This window comes from Neomonachus schauinslandi, chromosome 14 (assembly GCF_002201575.2).
Source record: "Neomonachus schauinslandi chromosome 14, ASM220157v2, whole genome shotgun sequence".
NCBI classification, from domain to species: domain Eukaryota; kingdom Metazoa; phylum Chordata; class Mammalia; order Carnivora; family Phocidae; genus Neomonachus; species Neomonachus schauinslandi.
In genome coordinates this window covers 84,758,609-84,779,198 of record NC_058416.1, presented here as the reverse complement: position 1 = coordinate 84,779,198, position 20,590 = coordinate 84,758,609, and the positions used below count along the sequence as shown (strand labels likewise).

Genomic DNA, 20,590 nt, shown 5'->3' with positions numbered 1-20,590 from the left:
CCACCCCAACCAGGGACGTTCAGCGGCGGCCCCCAGGCATCGCATTCTTTTCACGGTCCCACCCCAAGTCACCCGGGAACCTACTTCTTCCGCTCGAGTTTCTTTAGGGACTCAGTCTTGAGGTGCACCGTTTTGGCCCCGCCCCACACAGCACCCCTGGACATTCTTATTGGCTTTAGCCCGCCCATGTGCTCTGGTGTGGCTTCTCTGATTGGCCGACGGCTTGCCGCAAGCGAGGATGCCCGTTTCCTGGGCTACAGCGCGGGCCCGCGGAGGCCTAAGGCGGGTTGTTGACTCCTGCAAGCAGGAACCCGGGCGCGGCGGGCGCGGCGGGCGCGACGGGCGGGCGGCTGGGCTCCTGAACTTAGTCCCCGGGCGCCATGGCCAGCGTCCACGAGAGCCTCTACTTCAACCCCATGATGACTAATGGGGTGGTGCACGCCAACGTGTTCGGCATCAAGGACTGGGTGACGCCGTATAAGATCGCGGTGCTGGTGCTGCTGAACGAGATGGGCCGCACCGGCGAGGGCGCCGTCAGCCTCATGGAGCGGCGGAGGCTCAACCAGCTGCTCCTGCCGCTGCTGCAGGTGAGCGGCCCCCACCGGCTCCCGCTCATTCAGCAAACCTTTACTGAGCACCTGCTCTGTACCGGACACCGCACTGGGCCTGGGGGGGCCCGAGTGTTCATCCGATACTCTTTAAGCCCCGAAGGACCTAAAAAAAAAAAAAGGAGTTAATACCACCTACTAATAACGAGTACTTACCATCCATCGGCAGGCGCTTTACGTGCATTTTTTTGCAGGTTCATATTTGGCTCCAGCATTTCTTAGCTGAGTGACAGGGGGAAAAATTCTTTTCTCATATCGTCCGTCTTCTCTGGAAAGGGGCTACACGTAGTCCTGAGCGTTGGAGACAGGTGAATCTACAGGCTTCCGGAGGACCGCAATAAGTAGTAGTAATGACCTAAAACTAACAGTGGACCTTGAATACTTAACTGTTAAGCACTTTACATGTTTAAAAAAATTTTTTTTAAATAAATTTATTTATTTGAGAGGGAGAGAGCCTGAGCAGGGTGAGGGGCAGAGGGAGAAGCAGACCTCCCACTGAGCAGGGAGCCCGACGTGGGGCTCGATCCCAGAACTCCAGGATCGTGACCCGACCGGAAGGCAGACGCCCAACCGACTGAACCCACCCAGGCGCCCCAGTACTTCACGTGTTTTCTTTCATTTCACAGACTCAGGTTATAGCGTCACCACTTACTAGCGGTGCGACTGGAGCAAGTTCCATAACCTACTTGGGTCTCTGATTTCTCTCTGTAAAATGGGGACAATAATTAGAAACTACGTTTTTCGAGGTTTGTATTAAATTAGAAGATCCGCGGACACTACTGCACAGTTTGTGGCATACAGTGAAATGCTGAGTGTTAGCTGTTTTCATTTTAATGTATTTTCATAGGACATGTACCTTCTTCTATATCAGTTATGGTTTTTCTCATTTGTGTGGTTTTATGATTAATGAGTCTCCTCTAACTAGACTACTATAACGGCCGTGTTTTGTCCTACTTTTGTTCACTCTTGTATTTGCAAAGCTTAGTAGAGCGCCTAAATAAAAGTATGGAATAAGTGAAATGGGATATACCCCCTTGTGGCAGATGGGTGTACTCAGGGGAATGGGGAGGACTCAGGAAGTGGAATGTTAGTAAGCTGGTACTTGATGAGCAGTTGTCTGTTGAGCAGTGGTGGCAGAAACAAAGATCTGGGGTCTTGGGCCCCCACATCAGCAATATACCTGATAAAGGGTTTTTTGTTTTTTTAAGATTTATTTATTTGAGATAGAACGTGTGCACGCGCAGGGGGAGGGGCAGAAGTAGAGGGAGAGGGAAAGAATTTCAAGCAGACTCCCTGCTGAAGGCAGAGCCCAGTGCAGGGCTCCATCTTAGGACCGTGAGATCATGATCTGAGCTTAAACCAAGAGTTTGCCACTTAACTGACTGAGCCACTCAGGCGCCCCTAAAGGGCTTTTTAAAAATATATCACACAGGCTGCCTGGGTGGCTCAGTCGGTTAAGCGTCTGCTTTGGCTCAGGTCATGAACTCCAGGTCCTGGGATCAAGCTCCACATCGGGCTCCCTGCTTCTCCCTCTGCTTCTACCTCTACCCCTACTTGTGCTCTCTCCATCTGCCTCTCAAATGAATAAATAAAATCTTTTAAAAAATTATACACACACACACGTATCGCCTGCATTAGTTGGGGGAGAGAAGGGGTACTGAGGACACAGAGATTAAGTGGCTTACCCAGTTGGTTGAATACAAGGAATGGGACCTCCGTTACTTATAGCTCCCAGTCCTAGCCACATTACTATTACAAGTATATTTTCCCCATTATTGAAATAAAAGTCATAATACTGAAAGATTTAGTAATAGAGAAAAGAAACAAAACAGTACTTGTGTTTTAACTCACATCTTTCTGCCTTTGCTCATGCTGTTTTTTCTGTCTTAAATTATCCTTTGTGGTTCTTTGGCTAAATACCACGTGATCTAGTAATGTTCCAACCAGACTCCCAATTCCTTTGCTTAACGTTTGGCTTTAAACATTAGTTAATTTTTAAAAATTAGTTTTTAATTACTCAACTAATACACAAAAATTTATTGTAACAACTTCAGCTGATACTAAAATTAATGGAGTGAAAGGTTATGGTTCTTCATGTCATCCAATCCTTTTCCCTTTCAGAGATTATCACTGTTAATGTTCATTCATTCAACTATTTATGGAGTCACAGGTCAGAATAGATCTTTCTATGCTGCTGAATATTGATGCTGACAGTATTTTTCTCCTGTGAGTGACCCAAGCATATTATAAATAGTTGGTAGAGGGAATGGAGCCTGTGGGTTGAGGAAAATATTGCACCAGCTGTGCCCAGAACTGAGTATGACAGCTTTATGATTATGGGAAAACAAATTCTTAAAACTTTTTTTCTATTCCAAAGATGCTTTCTGTGGGGTGGCCATTAAGTCTAGAAATATAGATAATACAATTTTGTCATTCTTTGTAATGTACAATAAACCATTTATTGAAGATTTGCCCGGTTTCCAGAAAAAAAAAAAAAAAAGAATAGATCTTTCTAGACCTTTTGCTAAATCCATGTGTATATAAATAGGTAGAAGCATATGACTGTAAGGATAGATATGTATCCTTTTAATTTAATTTTGCTTGAATTAAAAAAAATTTTTTTTTTTTTAAAGATTTTATTTATTTGACAGAGAGAGAGAGACGTGAGAGAGGGAACACAAGCAAGGGGGGTGGGAGAGGGAGAAGCAGGCTTCCCGCTGAGCAGGGAGCCCGATGCAGGGCTCGATCCCAGGACCCTGGGATCATGACCTGAGCCAAAGGCAGACGCCTAACAACTGAACCACCCAGGCGCCCCTGAAAAATTTTTTTACATAAATAAAATTCTATTCTACAGCTTGCTCCTTTCACTTAACCAGTGTTGGAGATCTTTCCATGTCAGCACATTTGAATAGAGCCACCTCATTCTTTTTAGCAGCTGCATTGTATTCCCCAATAAGAAAAGATATATAACTCCTAATTTTAATATTAAAATAAGTTTATAACTTATTATAAGTTATAGATTAACTATTGATAGACTTATAGATTCTTTTCAGTTTTTCTTTATTTCAAACAATGCATGCTGAACATACCTTCCCCAGAAGTGGAATTGCTTTCCACTTCTAAAATCGGCATATAATGTCAACTCACTCTCCAAAAAAGATTCAGTGTTTAGTTTTAAACCTCAGTTAGATCTTAATCTTCTTGACAGCCAAGGTTGCATACTCTTTGTCTCTACTGGTACCTTTTATGGACTTGGGCACATAATATGCCTACTTTACAAGGTTTGGGGAAGGATCAAATGAGATTATGTATGTGAAAAATAGGACACCTGTGTTTTAATAATGTTTTCCAGTTTACAAAGCACTTAGCCTTTTCTTACTCTTTCTTTGTCACAAATGAGGGAGATGGTTATGATTATCTACATTTTACTGATGAAGAAAGCTAGCTTTGCCATGATTACAAAATAAAAAGGAAGGGCAGGTCCTTGGACTACAGAGTCTATGCTTTGTTTCCATTTTAAACCTTTCCTCCAACTAACCAAGAATGCTTTGCAAATGTGAAGTATTCCTTTAGTGTTTTAGATTGGTTGTTTTCTCTTTGTGACTTGAGATTTCACATTTGGAATAATTGTTAAAGCAGAGGGGTTGATAAACAAATTCATGTTTACTGTTTATCATTCTCCAGCTCCTCAAAATTTTTCTGTAACCTCCCTGTCTTCTTTATCCAGGGCCCAGATATTACACTGTCTAAACTGTACAAGTTAATTGAAGAATCTTGTCCCCAGCTGGCAAATTCAGTACAGATCAGGTAAGCTTCCATTCTTTCTGTATATGTGAAAATATGTTTATGTAGATGAAAATTAGGAAAATGCACGTGGTAATGAATTCTCTAAAAATATATCTTTGTTACTCTTGGTTTTCCTAAGTTCTTTACTTCTTTTTTTGAAAAATGGTTAACATTAAACATACTGTTTCAAAATTTATTTTTCTGTATGGATCTACCTTGTTCTTTTTAGTTGTTGCAGAGAATTCCATTTTTGCTGGTTGATGTGTTACTTTGACACATTTTATGATCAAGAAAACATGAGCAGTGATGCTTTTTAGAATAATGAGAGTGACATTTTGGATTGTCAAGCTTGTTTTATGTGCCACCATTTTATATGAATCTCTGAATTGCTTTTAAAATAGATTTATTGGAGATAATTGTGGAATGTGAAACATGAGAAGATGTTCAAAGGGACTTCCTAAAATACGCACCTCAATTTTCTCATTCAGAATCAAACTGATGGCTGAAGGCGAATTGAAGGATATGGAACAATTCTTTGATGACCTTTCAGATTCCTTTTCTGGAACTGAACCAGAGGTTCACAAAACGAGTGTAGTAGGTATGACGCTCTTCTAAGGAGAGCAGAGAATGTTTTCATTGAAGTGAGCAGCTTTCTAAGTCACGTCTATCATGACTCTGCCATTTCTGAACAAACACAGTGGGGTGTTGGACGTGTTTTAGTTTGTATTTATTGCCTTGCCATTTTGTCCTATGTTTAAGTAACTGTCTTATGGAAGAGCATCTTCTGTTTTGTCTGTAATAGTCCCAACTATTAGCCTGGTCCTGGGGGCTTTTAGGGTTTCTCACAGTTCTTTGGATTCCTTGTCTGCATTGTATGACTCTAAGTCAGGGTCACCAACTAAACTTTTATAAAAAGAGGCAAGTAAGAATATATCATTGCTATAGTTTGTAAGGTGGGAGCATACATGAAATTTCTTGAGGCTTTTCTGTTAGGTTTATATCCCCGCTCCATTGTTTGGCTTTTTTGCATGGTAGTTTTTATGTTACTCGACATCAGCTATTATATTATCTCTTGTGTGCCAGGCTTTAGACTTACAAGATAGACAGGGACCTTCCTCTATGGAGATCACATACCGGTAGGGTGGGGCCAGATGGTGAAAAGTAAACAAATAAATAAAATAATTTCAGATACTTCCAATAGCCACAAAAAAACATATCAGATGGATAAAGATGATGGAATGTGGGGGTAGGGGGTTGGGGTTTTACCAGTTTTGTAAAAGATGGGGGAAGAACATTCTAGGTGGAGGGGATAGCAACAGCAAGTATCTCTTTTTGATTCTTTTGAAGGAAGAATTGGAAGAAATAGTATCAACTTTGTGTAGCCTGGATTTCAGCTAATGCCTTCACTTGTGTATGTCTTATTTTGTAGGTTTATTTCTGCGCCATATGATCTTGGCCTACAGTAAGCTTTCTTTCAGTCAAGTGTTTAAACTGTACACTGCCCTTCAACAGTACTTCCAAAATGGCGAGAAAAAGACAGTGGAGGATGCTGATATGGAACTGACCAACAGAGAGGAGGGTGAAAGAAAAATGGAAAAAGAAGAACTTGATGTATCTATAAGGTAATTTGGGTTTTTTGGGTAGGCATCCCTTTCCTGTGAAATAGTATAATTACAGGCATAGTAAGTCCTCATTCATTCAGATTCATGTGCTGCGTGCTATCCTTTTGCCCCTCCAGATCCAAGAAATTGACCCATGTGGGCTGTATCAGTGCCTTGCCTTCTGATTTCTGATTGGGAGGCAGTAGTGGGCCAAGGAGATTGGGGTCAGGTTGTTGATCCACTGGCTCCCTTCCTTCAGGGCCATGGTAGACTGGCTGTGGGGTCACAGCTTCTATTAGGTGGTCCTCTCTGCATTCTTCTGGGGTCTGGGAACTAGGAAGATTTCCAGGCCTGGGGTGTAAGGTGCCCCACTGTTACCAGTCCTGGGGACTGTATTGTCCCTTACGGCTTCTCTGTCTCCTGCCCCGAGTTTCATAAGTGGTCCTTTATAACTCTTCTCACATCATCCCATTTGAATGTGCCATTTGTTTCCTGCTGGGACCCTCCCTGACTGAGTGTTCCTTATGTCAGAGTGAGTTAACAGTTGGTTAATTCAGTGAAAATGGATGGCGTGCCTATTAAAGTTTAAGCACGGGGCACGGGGTGCCACTGCTCACCTAGTTGTTGAAGCTCAAAACCTAGGAGTGCCCCTGGTTCCTCCCTCTCTGTCACCCCGACAACCAGGCCCTCAGCCCAGTCGGTTGTTCCTCCACGACAGTTTGGACTTAGTTCACTTGTCTCCATCACCACTGCTGCCCCTGCAACCCCGGCCCTGCGTCTCCGCTAAGGCTGGACTTCTCTGGCCTCCTTGCCTCCGCTCTTGTCTCCCTGCAATCTGTTTTTCATGCAGCATCCAAGGGAAGCCCTGTGAATGTCAGTCACACCATGGCACCCTTCTGCCCCAAACCTTCATGACTGTTCTTGGAATTTAGACCAGAATCCAAGCTTATCATGGCCTCAGTGCCTGTGTGATCTGGCCCCGTCATCCTCCATGCCTCTGGCTCCTTACTGTCCCCTTCACTCTCAGCAGTTCAACTGCATGGGCTTGTTTCAGCTTCCTGTATACTCCATGCTGACTTCGGCTTCAGCTCCAGCATCATCACACGGGCCTTCCCTGACCACGTATCTGAAGTAATCTCCATCCCGAATACTTCTGGCTTCTTTAGTTCCTTCATGGCTCTCCTCATGGAGTGACTTTTCACATTATTTGCTCACTTCTTTGTATCTGTCTTCTACCTTGGCACCCCTTCAGATCTAAGACCCTTGTCTTTCTTGCTTCTCGCGTTACCAGTGCTTTAGTGTAGTGCCTGCCTCGTAGACTGTGTCTGTGAACATGTGCTGGGTGAACGAATGCAGAAAATCAACATACGCAGCCTATCACCCGCACCGGCGAGTGGTCCTGTGAAGCACTGTTTATTGACTTCTTCACTTTCCTGCCTCACTTCCTCTCATCCCAACTGTTACCTGGGATCACCTCCCAAGTAAACTACTGCTGCTGGGAGAGAAACACACACAAGTGTGTGTATACGCGTATAGTATATGCCATGTCCCCTGATCTCAAGGAGCCCACAGTGTGGGGAGGAAGACTGACATCACAGGTCATTACCCTGCAGGTTGCTCAGAGCTCTGATTTAAGAAATTTCACCTGCCCTAAGTAGGCTGGCTGACCGCCGTCGGGGATGGGTGCTTCCTGACAGTGGCCTTTGGTTACGTGATTTGTTTAGCACATACGGGGCACAAGAGATTATAGTACCATTAAACTTCCAAAACCTGGCTTACTCAGAGTTGCTCACAAATGCCTCTCATCTAATGGAGAGACAGGACAGTGTGGGCTTGCATCTGGCTCTGGTCGCAGACTGCTGGCTTTGGTTTCTGGCTCCTCCACTTATTCCCTGTGTGACTCTGGGCCAGTTACTCACCCTCTCTGTGCTTCAGCGTCCTCATCTGCAAAATGGTGCATCCCACCCCCTCTTCAGAGGGGTGTTGTGAGCATTAAACCTCAGATCCATGTAAGTGTTTGGAACTGTGCCTGGCGTGTAGTGAACATCCAGTGAATACTGGCTGTTCTTGTTCTCTTTTAACTCAGCCGCCTCAGGGATGCGTCTGGGCTGTGGTGTAGTCCTTGTTCTGGCTACTTTATCTACTTCAAGTAGCAGAATGTCACTTCTTGTGAAATGTTAAAATTCAGACTTATTTTGCTTTGGCTGTCTCCTAAATTAATCTGACGTAATTAGGTCTAACTGCATCGTTGTGTTTTTATCATGTTCTAAGAACTTATCTGTGTGTGACCCAGTGTATTTACTGTGAAGGTGTATTGTTTCACGTCATATCACGATGTTGTATACCTGAAGCTAATGTCACATTGTGCGTACTCTACTAAAAAAAAAAAGAGAAAAGAAAAAGAAAAACGTCTACAGTGAATTACAATGTATAAAAACTTTTTTTGAAAAGTAGGGGTGAGGGGTGCCTGGGTGGCTCAGTTGGTTAAGCGTCTGCCTTTGGCTCAGGTCATGATCTCAGGGTCCTGGGATCAAGCCCTGAGTGGGGCTCCCTGCTCAGCGGGGAGTCTGCTTCTCCCTCTGCCCCTCCCCCTGCTCTTTCTTTCTCACTCTCTCTCTCTCAAATACATAAAAATCTTAAAAAAAAAAAAAGTAGGGGTGAAGAATTTGAAACTGTAAGAACTGAGAATCAAATTGCATATATATTACAATTTTATATCTTCAAAGATAAAATAGGAACGTTTTTTCACTTAAAATATACAACATGCAGAAGGCTTTGTAACGGTTAAAAAATGTAGACCAATGTAAATTTTCATAATTTTCCAGTAAGTGACATTTCTGGATCCAAAAAAAAAAAAAAAAGCTGTACGTATAGTTCCAGAAAATAGTGTACATATAGTAACTGAATTTTATCACCAAAATTAAAGCGATATACTATTTAAATATTTTTCTAATTAAGTATTACAATGTTTTCTCCACAAAGAAATGGTTTTACTCGTAGTAAGATTTCTTTTTATTTTATAGAATATATTTACATTAAAAAAAAAGAAAGAATATATTTACATTCATTTCTTGGTTCTCTTAAAGAGGAAAATTTCATTTTTTGTGATCTTTTCTAATGTTTTATTGCATTATGAAAAGCTTCTTAATTTAGTTCTTTTATTCTTCCTTTCTGTTTTATCTCTTTTTCTTTCTTTTTTTTTTTTTTTTAATTATTGGAATGTTTCCAGGTCTCTTTTCTTCAGGAAAGTTATTTTTCTTGCCCTAGAAATTTGTATTAAAATTAGAAAGGAGTGGGGCGCATGGGTGGCTCAGTCCGTTAAACATCCAACTCTTGATCTCAGCTCAGGTCTTGATCTCAGGGTCATGAGTTCAAGCCCACATTGGGCTCCACGCCCACCCATTGTGGAGCCCACATAAACAAACAAACAAACAAATAAATAAAATTAGAAAGGGGAAAGAAATACTGCATAGCTTTCAAATCTCCCATCCCACAGTGAAATTATTCCCATCTGAAATGAGAAACCCTACTGTTAATTAATTAATTGATTTCTTCCCCCCACTGTTAATTCAGAAGGGAGGGAATAAATATTGAGTCAACAAATGTTTATCATTAAAAAAAAATCCCATCACAGAAGAGAGGGCACACTGAAATTGAGCCTGGGTTTCATTTGCTGGCAGTTGCCAAGTGCCTGCAGTCAGGAGCAGATAGGATTAGCCCACGTGAGTCGGCTGTGGAGGCTCCTAGTCTGCAAGCTGCTGTAATTACAGCTTCTCTGTGCTCCTAAAAGGACCTAATAGAAGTAGAGATTCTCTGGTAATTCTTCACTTGCCAGTGATTTAATATAAATCTCCCAAATTCATTAATTTATTCAACAAATACTTCCCGAGTGCATCCTGTGTACCAGACACCATGTTAAGGTGCTGTGTTACCCAAGAGGAGAAGGCCATGTGGGGAGGGTCAGATAATAGAGAGGCAGCTGGTAAGTAATGTAGTTTCAGAGCAAGGCAGTGCCATTGAGAGAAAATGGGACCCTTGGGTAAAGGGTAGCAGTAACTGGGGGTTCATCTGGGGAGGGGCCCCTTGGACGGGGAGCCAGGTGATGAAGGAGCCAGGAGAAATTGCCAGAGCACACGGCACACACACAGCTTCCAAGACAGGACAAGCCAGCATATTGGAGGCACAGAAGGAGGACAGTGTGGCTCAGGGAGAGGGGTTGCATCACGCCCTCTGGTCACACACCTCAGAAGAGTGAGGTCGTTGCTTCCTCCTTGGATGTTTAGTAACTGTTCCTGTCCCAGTCCCTCGTCTCCCCTGCTTCTGTCAATATCCTGCTCAGAAACCTCCAAGGATTCCACAGTCTCCCCACCTGGTGTTCGAGGCCTTCCACAGTTGACCTTTCTGACCTTACTTTCAGTTTCTCAGCTTGGATCCTTTGTCCTGGCCTGCCAGGGTCTTGTCTTTTGTTTCCCTTTCCTGGAATGCCTTCTTCCTTCCTCATCATTTTCTCTGCTCCTTCTCAACTTGCAAGTGATTTCCCCCGTTTCTCAGTACAGAGTTCATATTCACATTTGGCATTTATCACTTACCCCCATCTTCTCACCTGGGCTTGTCTTAGCCTTCCCCGGGACTGTAACCCTGTTAACACATTGTGTGTCCTCCAGGACCTAGACTGAAGGCTTGTGCATTGCCAAGGTATTCAAAAACAAAAAGTAAAATCTTTGTTGATTGATTAATCTCATATTTTTAAAATTTCGATGACAGTGGTAGATTTAAGACCTTTAGAGGAAATTTCCAGACTCCTGAGAATCTCACAAATGCCATGTAGTAGGTCCATTTTAGAAATGCACGTCTTTGCCAACTTTTGAGTGCAGTTTTACAAGGTTCGTGAACTTTAAGCCCATCTATGGACCCAGCTTAAGTGCCTTTGATTTATAACACTAGTAAGTCTAAAATTCTGTCTCAGCTAATAACTGGATTATAAGCAAGGTGTACTTGAGCCCTTTTCCCAGATGGGTAGCCCTTTTCCTAAATTGAATACCTCTGTGGCTTCTCACAAGTTATTTTCTTCTGCATGTATTTATGGGGCCCCGAGGAAACAGAAGAGTCAGTAAAGGATGGTTTGGGCCATGGTGTTTTTACTTGCTCTTTGCAAGCTGGTTCATGTCAGCCACGATTGCCACCATGGAGACCAGAACCAAATTCGATCTTCATTTATGGGGACTCTACTTACCTTCTTTATAGAATCAGTTTGCATGATGCTGATTTTCTCTATGCTCTACTGACTGAGCCGGACAGGTGCCCTGACCACTGTGGACTTTAGATGCGGATGGGACCAGTATTGTGTGTCCAGTTTCATTCAGATGAATTCATTCATTCATTCATTCTTACCAATCTCTAGTCTTTTTGTGTACAGCCATGTTTCTTCCAAGCCTTGGGTTTACCTTGGTTACGAGGCATGTTAAGAGAAAGGGGTCCTGGGCGCCTGGGTGGCTCAGTTGGTTAAGCGACTGCCTTCGGCTCAGGTCATGATCCTGGAGTCCCGGGATCGAGTCCCGCATCGGGCTCCCTGCTCGGCAGGGGGTCTGCTTCTCCCTCTGCCCTCTTCCCTCTTGTGCTCTCTGTCTCTCGTTCTCTCTCTCTCAAATAAATAAATAAAATCTTTAAAAAAAATAAAAATTAAAAAAAAAAAAAAGAGAGAGAAAGGGGTCCTTACTGACTGTTTTCCATTTGAGAACTTGGCCTGTGAATTCATTTTCTATTTCCCTCCAGGTCACTGTTGTGTCACTGATCTTTGTTAGACCTGGGTTGGGGCTGGTTCTTGGCAGCTCCAATGATTGCAGAATCTGATACACTGCCTTAGGGATTATTAGGTAATATTTATCAGAAATGAAGCCGAGAGAATATTAGAGCAGCACCTCCCAAAGTGTTTTCTGTGGAACACTAGTTCTTCTTGAAAGATTGAGGAAAGGATTCTTTGTTCAATGAGTTTGGTAAATGGTACATTAAATACAAGTAAATAAAGTTTCTTTCTGTTGGATTTCTCTCATGTGCGTCATGAATCTCCAAGCAAGATAGAGTGTGTAACTTCGCCCAAATTATGTAACCTCAGAAGAATTTTCTTTTCTTTTAGAATATCCATTCACATATCATTTACATTAAAGTTGGAGAACTGCTGTATTAGATGCAGAGTACTTATAAAAGCATTATTTATGAGTAAATATTGATTTTTATACTTACCATAAACCTATAGAGAAGTCCATTTCTTCAGAGTCTTGTGGCAGAAGGGTATTACTCATACTTTGCTCTCAAAATAAGACTTTTCTGTTGTGCGTGTGTAGATTTCTCAAGCCTAGGTTTATATCCCTATATTCCTTGTCTGTTAATTCTGCATAATGTAAATTTCTAGGCAAATGGTTATTTCTTAAGAGAAGCCACTTTTTCCTGCTCTTGAGTACACCACATCTTTTATCTGTAGCAAGGAGTTAGAAACTCTTCATTCGGGCGCCTGGATGGCTCAGTTGGTTAAGCGACTGCCTTCGGCTCAGGTCATGATCCTGGAGTCCCGGGATTGAGTCCCACATCAGGCTCCCTGCTCAGCAGGGAGTCTGCTTCTCCCTCTGACCCTCCTCCCTCTCATGCTCTCTGTCTCTCATTCTCTCTGTCTCTCATTCTCTCTCTCGCAAATAAATAAAATCTTAAAAAAAAAAAAAATTAAAAGAAAAAGAAAAAAAAAAAGAAACTCTTCATTCATTCATTTCCCAAACTCTTTGAGGGCCTGTTTTGTTCCTAGGCATGGTGCTGGGTATTGGCATCCAATTGCAAGTAAGAGCAGGCAGGCGTGGCAATGCATAGACACTGTGCTCAGCCTCTCTACGAGACAGTGGGAGTTCCAGTGAAGACGTCAGCAGAGATTCGTGGAGGACATGGCACTTCAGTCAGTCTTGAATGATGGATGGTGTACTGCAGTCCAACAGTGGGTGGGACAATGGGCCCTGCAGGCCAAGGAAGCAGGATAGGAGATCTGTGAGGAGGTGTGGGTGAGAAAGAAAAGGCAAAGGAGAGAGGTAGTGGCTAGGACCACTCATGGAACATTGCGCCTGCCCTTCTAAGCAGTGTGGCCTTTATTCTGGAAGCTGAGGGGGTACCACCGAAGGGCTTTAAATCAGGGGCACCACGAGAGATTTGCATGGTGGGAAGATCACACCATGTAGAACTTAGGTCTGTAACTGTCCATAATTATATTGAACTTTGGCAGGTCATTCAGTATCACTTTTTAAGTATGTTTTTTTATTCCTGAGAAGAGAGAATTAACTGTAAAGGTTTTTGAACTCTTCTGATGAAGCTATTTGACTTTGTTAGCCTTACCATTCTTGCTGTTATGTAATTCTTTTTTGTTTGCTTGTTTGACTTTTTAAGTTTTTAATTCCAGTTCATTATATACAGTGTCATATTAGTTTCAGGTGAAACTAAAACTAATACAGTGATTCAGCACTTCATATGACACCCAGTGCTCCTCACAACAGGTGCACTCTTTGGTCCCCATCACCTAGTTCACTCATCCCTGTGCTGTAATTCCTTAGTAGTTTTGTTTTATTTTTTCCAGAGAAGAGGAGGTATCTTGCAGTGGGCCTCTCTCCCAAAAACAAGCAGAATTTTTTCTTTCTCAACAGGTATGTTAATTCTGTTATTCATCACCAACTTTTTTTTTTTAATTTTTAAAAAAGGTTTTATTTATTAGAAAGAGAGAGGGCACAAGCAGGGGGAGCGGCAGGCAGAGGAAGAAGCAGGCTCCTCACTGAGCAGGGAGTCCTACACGGGACTCGATCCCAGGACTCTGGGATCATGACCCAAGCCAAAGGCAGATGCTTAACCGACTGAGCCACCCAGGCGTCCCTATGACAAACTTTTAAAAACAAATCCTGTGGAGGGGCTCCTGGGTGGCTCAGTCAATTAAGCATGCAACTTGATTTCGGCTTTCGTCATGATCTTGGGGTCGTGGGATCAAGCCCCGTATCAGGCTCCACACTCAGCAGGGAATCTGCTGGAGAGTCTCTCTCTCCCTCTTCCCTTACCCCTCCCCCTGCTCTCTCTTTCTCTCAAATAAATAAATAAGTAAATAAAACCTTTAATAAATAAAAACACATCCTGTGGCATTATATGTCATCACACGTGCCTGTCTTGTTAGTACGTTTATTAGTGAATCTGCATTATTCCTTGTTCTCGGTCTTCTTTTCTTCACTAACAATACAGTGATGGTTATGTGTTCTTTATGATTTTGTGTGTGATTTTCTTTTTCTGTTTTTTTTTTTTTTAAGATTTTATTTTTAAGTAATCTCTACACCCAACGTGAGGCTTGAACTTAAAACCCCAAGATCAAGAGTCACGTGCTCTACTGACTGAGCCAGCCAAGCACCGCATGCTTTTATTTTTCTTAAAGTTATAATGCATGTTCATTTTATAATAGTGTGTGACTAACACAGCCCAAAAACCTGATTTGGGGGGGCGCCTGGGTGGCTCAGTCAGTTAAGCGGCTGCCTTCGGCTCAGGTCATGATCCCAGGGTCCTGGGATCGAGCCCCACATCGGGCTCCCTGCTCGGCGGAGAGCCTGCTTCTCCCTCTCCCTCTGTCTGCCGCTCTGCCTACTTGTGCTCTCTCTCTATCTCTGTTTTGTTTTTTTTTTTTTAAAGATTTTATTTATTTGACAGAGAGAGACACAGCGAGAGAGGGAACACAAGCAGGGGGAGTGGGAGAGGGAGAAGCAGACTTCCCGATGCGGGGCTCGATCCCAGGACCCCGGGATCATGACCTGAGCCGAAGGCAGACGCTTAACGACTGAGCCACCCAGGCGCCCCTCTCTATCTCTGTTAAAAAAAAAAAACAAAACCTGATTTGGAAGACTTATTTCTCTTCCCCCAACATTTTATTAGACATTTTCAAACAGAAAGAAAAGTTGAAAAGCATTGCACAGTGAATACCCATATACCTGTCACCTTGATGCCACAATTACTATTTTGCTCTGTCCTTATATACCTACACATCCCTTATCCAGCCACCATTTCATCTTTTCATTTTTTGATGCATTTCAAGTTGCAGACATCAGTACATTTCAGCCCAGACATTTCTTGCTGGTGTGTTTGAGCCATACTTTTTCATTTGCTTGGTAACAGAAACAATATTTTTCTCCCATGTTATTTTCAAGTATAGGATTTTGATTTTTTGCTCTACGTTTCTAATTTTCCTTAATTTTGTTATTAATTTTCTTTATGTTTAGGTCTAGATGAAAAGTGATAGGATCACCCCGCAAATGAATTTCAAACAGATTAGAAAAACCCATCTAGACAATTGGTTCAGTATGGAAGAGAAAATATAGCCAGCTCTTTACCTCCTCCTCACACTTCAGTACATTACAGATGGATTAAAGGGTAAATGTGAATATGTAAAGCTGTAATTAGACCAGGAGGAACTACATATTAACTTTTAACTGATCTCTAGGTGGGGAAAGACTTTCTAAACATAAAAGCTGTGGAAGAAAACACATAGAAGAAGATCATTTGATTTTTCAGCATAAAAATTAAAAATGTCTGCATGTCAGAACACATTCTAACAAAACTAAAAGGCAAACAATAAAATGGGAAAAAAATACTTGCAATAAATATGATGGTCACAGGGCTAATATTTTTGCTTTAAAAATCATATTTTCAAAGACTGATGATGAGACAGACTTTATATTATTAATGAAAAGAGCAGGAAGTAAATTGATATACCATGTTCTAATTTTGTTAAAAATGTGGTATAGTTGAATAAATGTATGTATCACATGTATATCCCACACACATAGAAAAAAGACTGGAATAAGACACTGACATTTTAATAGTGTTATTTCTGGGTGGAGGGGTTACAGATGATTTTTGTTTCCTCTATATGTCTTTCCATGTTTTTGGAATCTTTATAATGATACAATGAATTCAAATGGAATTAGAAATTATTGCTTATAAATAAAAATTTGTCTAGGTAATGGGGTGCCTGGGTGGCTCAGTCGTTAAGCGTCTGCCTTCGGCTCAGGTCATAATCCCAGGGTCCTGGGATCGAGCCCCACATCGGGTTCCCTGCTCAGCCCCACATTGAGTCTGCTTCTTCCTCTCCCACTCCCCCTGCTTGTATTCCTGCTCTCGCTATCTCTCTCTCTCTGTCAAATAAATAAATAAAATCTTTAAAAAAAATTTTTTTGTCTGGGTAAAATTGAAGTGTCTGTAACAGAGATAAGTACTAATGTTTAATTTAGAATTAGTTTTCTACATATTTTGTATAATCATTGCTGGTACCATCTAATGGGACAGATAACCGGGAGTAGGGCACCTGGGTGCTGTTGAGGCCTCTTGCAGTGCTGGATGGAGGTATACACTAGCAGTCCTGAGGGTGGTCACAGTCCGGGGTGGGTCACTTTGGTACTTTTCATGTAGTTTGATAAGTACTGCAGGAAGGGTTAGTGCAGGGGGCTTATGGGCACACATAGGGGCTTAGAGGACCTTACCTAGTTTAGAAAGTGATACAAGCAAGTGGCTGAAGTCTAAACTGGGGCCTGAAGGAGGAGCAGGAGTTTGCAAGGCATGTGAGGAGCATGTGACTGGGTAGAGGTAGTTGGGCGGCTTTGTGTTTCAGGAAGAGGAAACAGTGTTTTGTGTGGTCAAGAGGAGAGAGTAGCTGTGGAAAAGAATATAGTCAGGGGATGCTGGTTAGTATATATTTCCATATGTTTATTGGCCATTTCTTTCCACTGAGTTGTCATTTTTAAATTTCAGGCTTCTTTGTTAAAGAACGATGAGACAAAAGCCCTCACTCCAGCATCTTTGCAGAAAGAACTGAACAACTTGTTGAAATTTAATCCTGATTTTGCTGAAGCGGTGAGTCTTTTGAGTGGGAAAGCCACAACAAGGCTACTCTTTATACTGAGGAGCCGTGCAAATGAGGACTGGCCCATTGGCCCCGTTTCTTGGAAGGAAATGTTGGCAAGTCAACAAGCCTAGGTGGCAAAGCTTTTCCTCTCACCCCTCACCCCCCGGGGCCATTAGGAGTTTCTTTAGTCTGTTGCTGTTCTCGTTCATATATCATCTCTCTGAAGCTCCGAATTATGAACAGTAGACTGATTTTTTTTTTTAAGTTTTGGGGCTAAAAATTATTTTTTCTTCCTCTTTTTTTTTTTTTTTTTCTCCCAAATTCAAGTAATTCCATTCCTTACTGGATTTTTACCCTGAAACTTTTTCTTTTCTTTTTTTTAAAGATTTTATTTATTTTTTTGACAGAGAGAGAGACACCTCGAGAGAGAACATAAGCAGGGGGAGTGGGAGAGGGAGAAGTGGGCTCCCGGCTGAGCAGGGAACCCAATGGGGGGCTCGATCCCAGGACCCTGGGATCATGACCCGAGCCAAGGGCAGTCGCCTGGCGACTGAGCCACCCAGGCGCCCCTCTTTTTTTGTTTTAAACTTTCTTAGTAGTACCTGGATTTGACATCTTTATTCACATGCAGACATATATCTGCTTTGCTCCATAGTAACTGGGATCTGCCTGTTGGAGAGAAGTTTAATTAAGTGAATCAAACAAAATGAAAATAGTGTCAAAATGCAAGATAATTAACTTAGTAAAGTAGTTAAAGACTCACTGTGTTATGACTTGGACATTTACGGAAATTAATTTTATCTTTATATGAATTCAGGAATTAAAATCTTTATTTTTGGGCTCACAGTATTCCTTAATACTTGAGCTATTTGAGTCCCCCCCCCCCATCACCCATGGGCCCTAATATAACCAGTGGCATAGTGGACCTATATTTAGGCTAAAACTCTGACACAAATCCTAATGGGCGCCCATTTTTCATTTGGGGACTCCCTAAAGAGGAAATAAACTGTATCTTGACCTTGTTTTATCCTGCCTGTGGGGGAAAGGTTACGCTAAGCCGTCTTGCTGGGAGGGTTGGGGGTACACTGGTGTCTGCAGCCAGTGGGACGCTCTGAATTCGTTTCACGCGGGAGGAAGCCGAGCATTTAAAATGCGTGGATTGTTTCTTGTTTCAGCACTATCTCAGCTACTTAAACAACCTCCGGGTCCAAGATGTTTTCAGTTCAACACACAGCCTCCTTCATTATTTCGATCGCCTGATTCTCACTGGGGCCGAAAGCAAAAGTAACGGGGAGGAGGGCTATGGCCGGAGCCTGAGATACGCCGCGCTGAACCTGGCCGCCCTGCACTGCCGCTTCGGTCACTAGTGAGTCCGTAGGTTTCTGTCCCCGCAGAGACTGAAGAGATCAACTCTCAAGCGTTTAACTTCCGAAGAGGGAAGCGCTTTCCCTGGATAGAAGTTAACAAAAATCTTCCGCTTAGGCAGTCTGCCCCCTAGTGTCACTGTTGAGCATTACTGTCTTAGTGCATGGCCTTTTTCCTTCTAAGAAAAACAGCCATTGAGTTAAAAGGAAATTAGGTCATTAGGCCAGAGATTCCCAAAAGGATTTTTCGGAGGTAATAATGATACAAAAGCTATTTTCAGTCTTTCAAAAAGCCAAAAGGAAGTCGTACTTTTACTGGATAAAACACTGTACGGATTACTAAAAGCCACATGTTTGTGCTTTTGGATAGAATTCACTGGCTTATGCCATTGCTGAGATGTGCTTATGATTTTAATGAATAAAAACAGGAAAATTGCCCAATTATTAATTAGTAAATAGAGTTATGTGGATAAAAACTTAAAACACGGAGGCTATTTTGGAAGCAGTGAAATAATGTGAATAAGGGTGAAAAGGGAGGGAATTATTGATTGAAAGGGCCCCCCCACCCCCGCAATCCCCGTGGCTTTTTCCCCTTTGAGAGAAATGTGGTCTCTGCTACAGGCATTTTTGAATAGAGACTGTAGGGTGTGTTAATGGAATTACAGTGTCCAAAGTTCAAGAATTGAGACTTCTACCCCTTGCTGTTTGGGTCAGAAATTCTGTTTTTGATTGTTACATTTTAAAAGGGACATAGGCTGGAGCTTGTGTGGGGGACAGTCTTCTTGTAGGCGTTCAAAGCCATGTTGTATAAACAGTGTGGGAAGGATATGAGAATGGTGAGCTTAGAGAGAAAATGATTTAGCCAAGTACGTGTTTGGCATCTTCATGTAGTAAAAGCCATGTGAAGAAAGCTTAGATGACTGAGGGTGTAATTCCTGGAGAAGAACAAGAGCGGGGAAGTGCAAAGGAAGGGCCGTGCTTTGCCCATGATAAGGAAGGTGGTCCCACATGGAACCTCTTCGGAAGTGTCAGCGAGGTGCTCAAGCCTAGACCAGGTGTCAGTAAGGGAACTGAAGCATCACATTGATAGTTGGACTCAGAAAGGTTCAAGTCTACTCCAAACTCCATGATTTTATGAGATCCATGTTATCTTTTGATCCTCGACTTCTTTTTTGCCTGCCCAACTGTAACGTCTTCTTAATCGGAACCTTTCGTTTTGTATGTTATCATAATAAATAGCAATATCATTTGTAGTACTTACCATTAACTGATTTCTGTGTTCAAAACAACTTCTGCTAGGGTTTGGAAATTTGTATCCAGCCTTCTAGATACAAATAATCTGTTGATGTATAGAATTTATATATTTTCAATAGGAGAGGCAGCTAACTGCATCAGATTAATTGGTAATTAATTTACTCAGGTCCATGCTTCTTTGATTCTAGCCCTGGAGCTGTGGCCTTTATAAATCTTTGTCACTTAGCTTATAGGATTGTGAAGATTTCTTGAAAGTCAGTATAGTTGTTTACTGAGCTTCTGCTGTGTACTAGGCACTGTGGTAGGTGCTGAGGGTACAGCAGTAAAAGAAGAGGGAAAAGCCTCTGTTCTCATGGAGCTTACAGTAGGGGAGATAGACAATAAACAACACTGAACATAATACATAAAGGTGATAGATGAGAATAGAGGGTTGGGAGTGCTGTTCTTTTCATAAGGGACACTCCTCCAGATATATGCACAGATCACTCCTTCAATTTGTAAGTGTCTGTTTAAATAATAAGGTAGCAGGTCAGCCTTCCCTCACCTCTACTAACTTAATATTTGAATAGAGATTTAAAGCAGTCTTAATCTATCTGCGAATCTACCATTTGGTAGATCTAACTTTTCCTCCTCCCTGGGGAAAAGTAGTCTCTCTTTAGTTTTAGCATACTATCTATACAGTTCTCCCAAAAGCCCCCCCCCCTTTTTTTAACTTAACATTATTTATTTATTCTTCAGATATTCAATAAAGTTAAATCAACTGATATTTATTGAGGGCCTGTATGTGATGATATGCTTCCTGCCCCTGAGTAGCTTATCCTATTGCATCTCAGCATTGAAAGGAGTTTAAAAGAAATGTAAAATAGGTAAAAATGTATCTCACCTCTTTAGTCAAATAAGTGGGTATTGAAGAACAATCCAGCTCTCCCCAGTTAAAATGGATTGTGTGAGGCTAATGCTAATTTTAAAGAAAATTCCTTATGTAAATTTTTACTTAGTAAGTGATACCCATAGGATTTCTGATTTGATTTTGAGGTCTTCTGTAACCCTGCATTCATAGAACTTCTTCTCTGTGACTTG

The 20,590-nt window shown here is 42.1% G+C and overlaps 1 protein-coding gene across 3 annotated transcripts in view; it reads left to right on the top strand.

Annotated features, from left to right (window-relative positions):
- Nucleotides 1-294: 294 nt before the first annotated feature.
- The window catches only part of ANAPC5 (anaphase promoting complex subunit 5), a 40,112-nt gene continuing 19,816 nt past the window's right edge, over nt 295-20,590 (top strand). For all 3 annotated transcript variants that reach the window (XM_044921267.1, XM_021698690.2, XM_021698689.2), the window contains exons 1-7: nt 295-587; nt 4,336-4,415; nt 4,883-4,992; nt 5,824-6,016; nt 13,602-13,668; nt 16,799-16,900; nt 18,068-18,258. In XM_044921267.1, the coding sequence (XP_044777202.1) occupies nt 381-587; nt 4,336-4,415; nt 4,883-4,992; nt 5,824-6,016; nt 13,602-13,668; nt 16,799-16,900; nt 18,068-18,258 (950 nt within the window). In that variant the 5' untranslated portion in view covers nt 295-380. The remainder of the gene's footprint in view (nt 588-4,335; nt 4,416-4,882; nt 4,993-5,823; nt 6,017-13,601; nt 13,669-16,798; nt 16,901-18,067; nt 18,259-20,590) is intronic.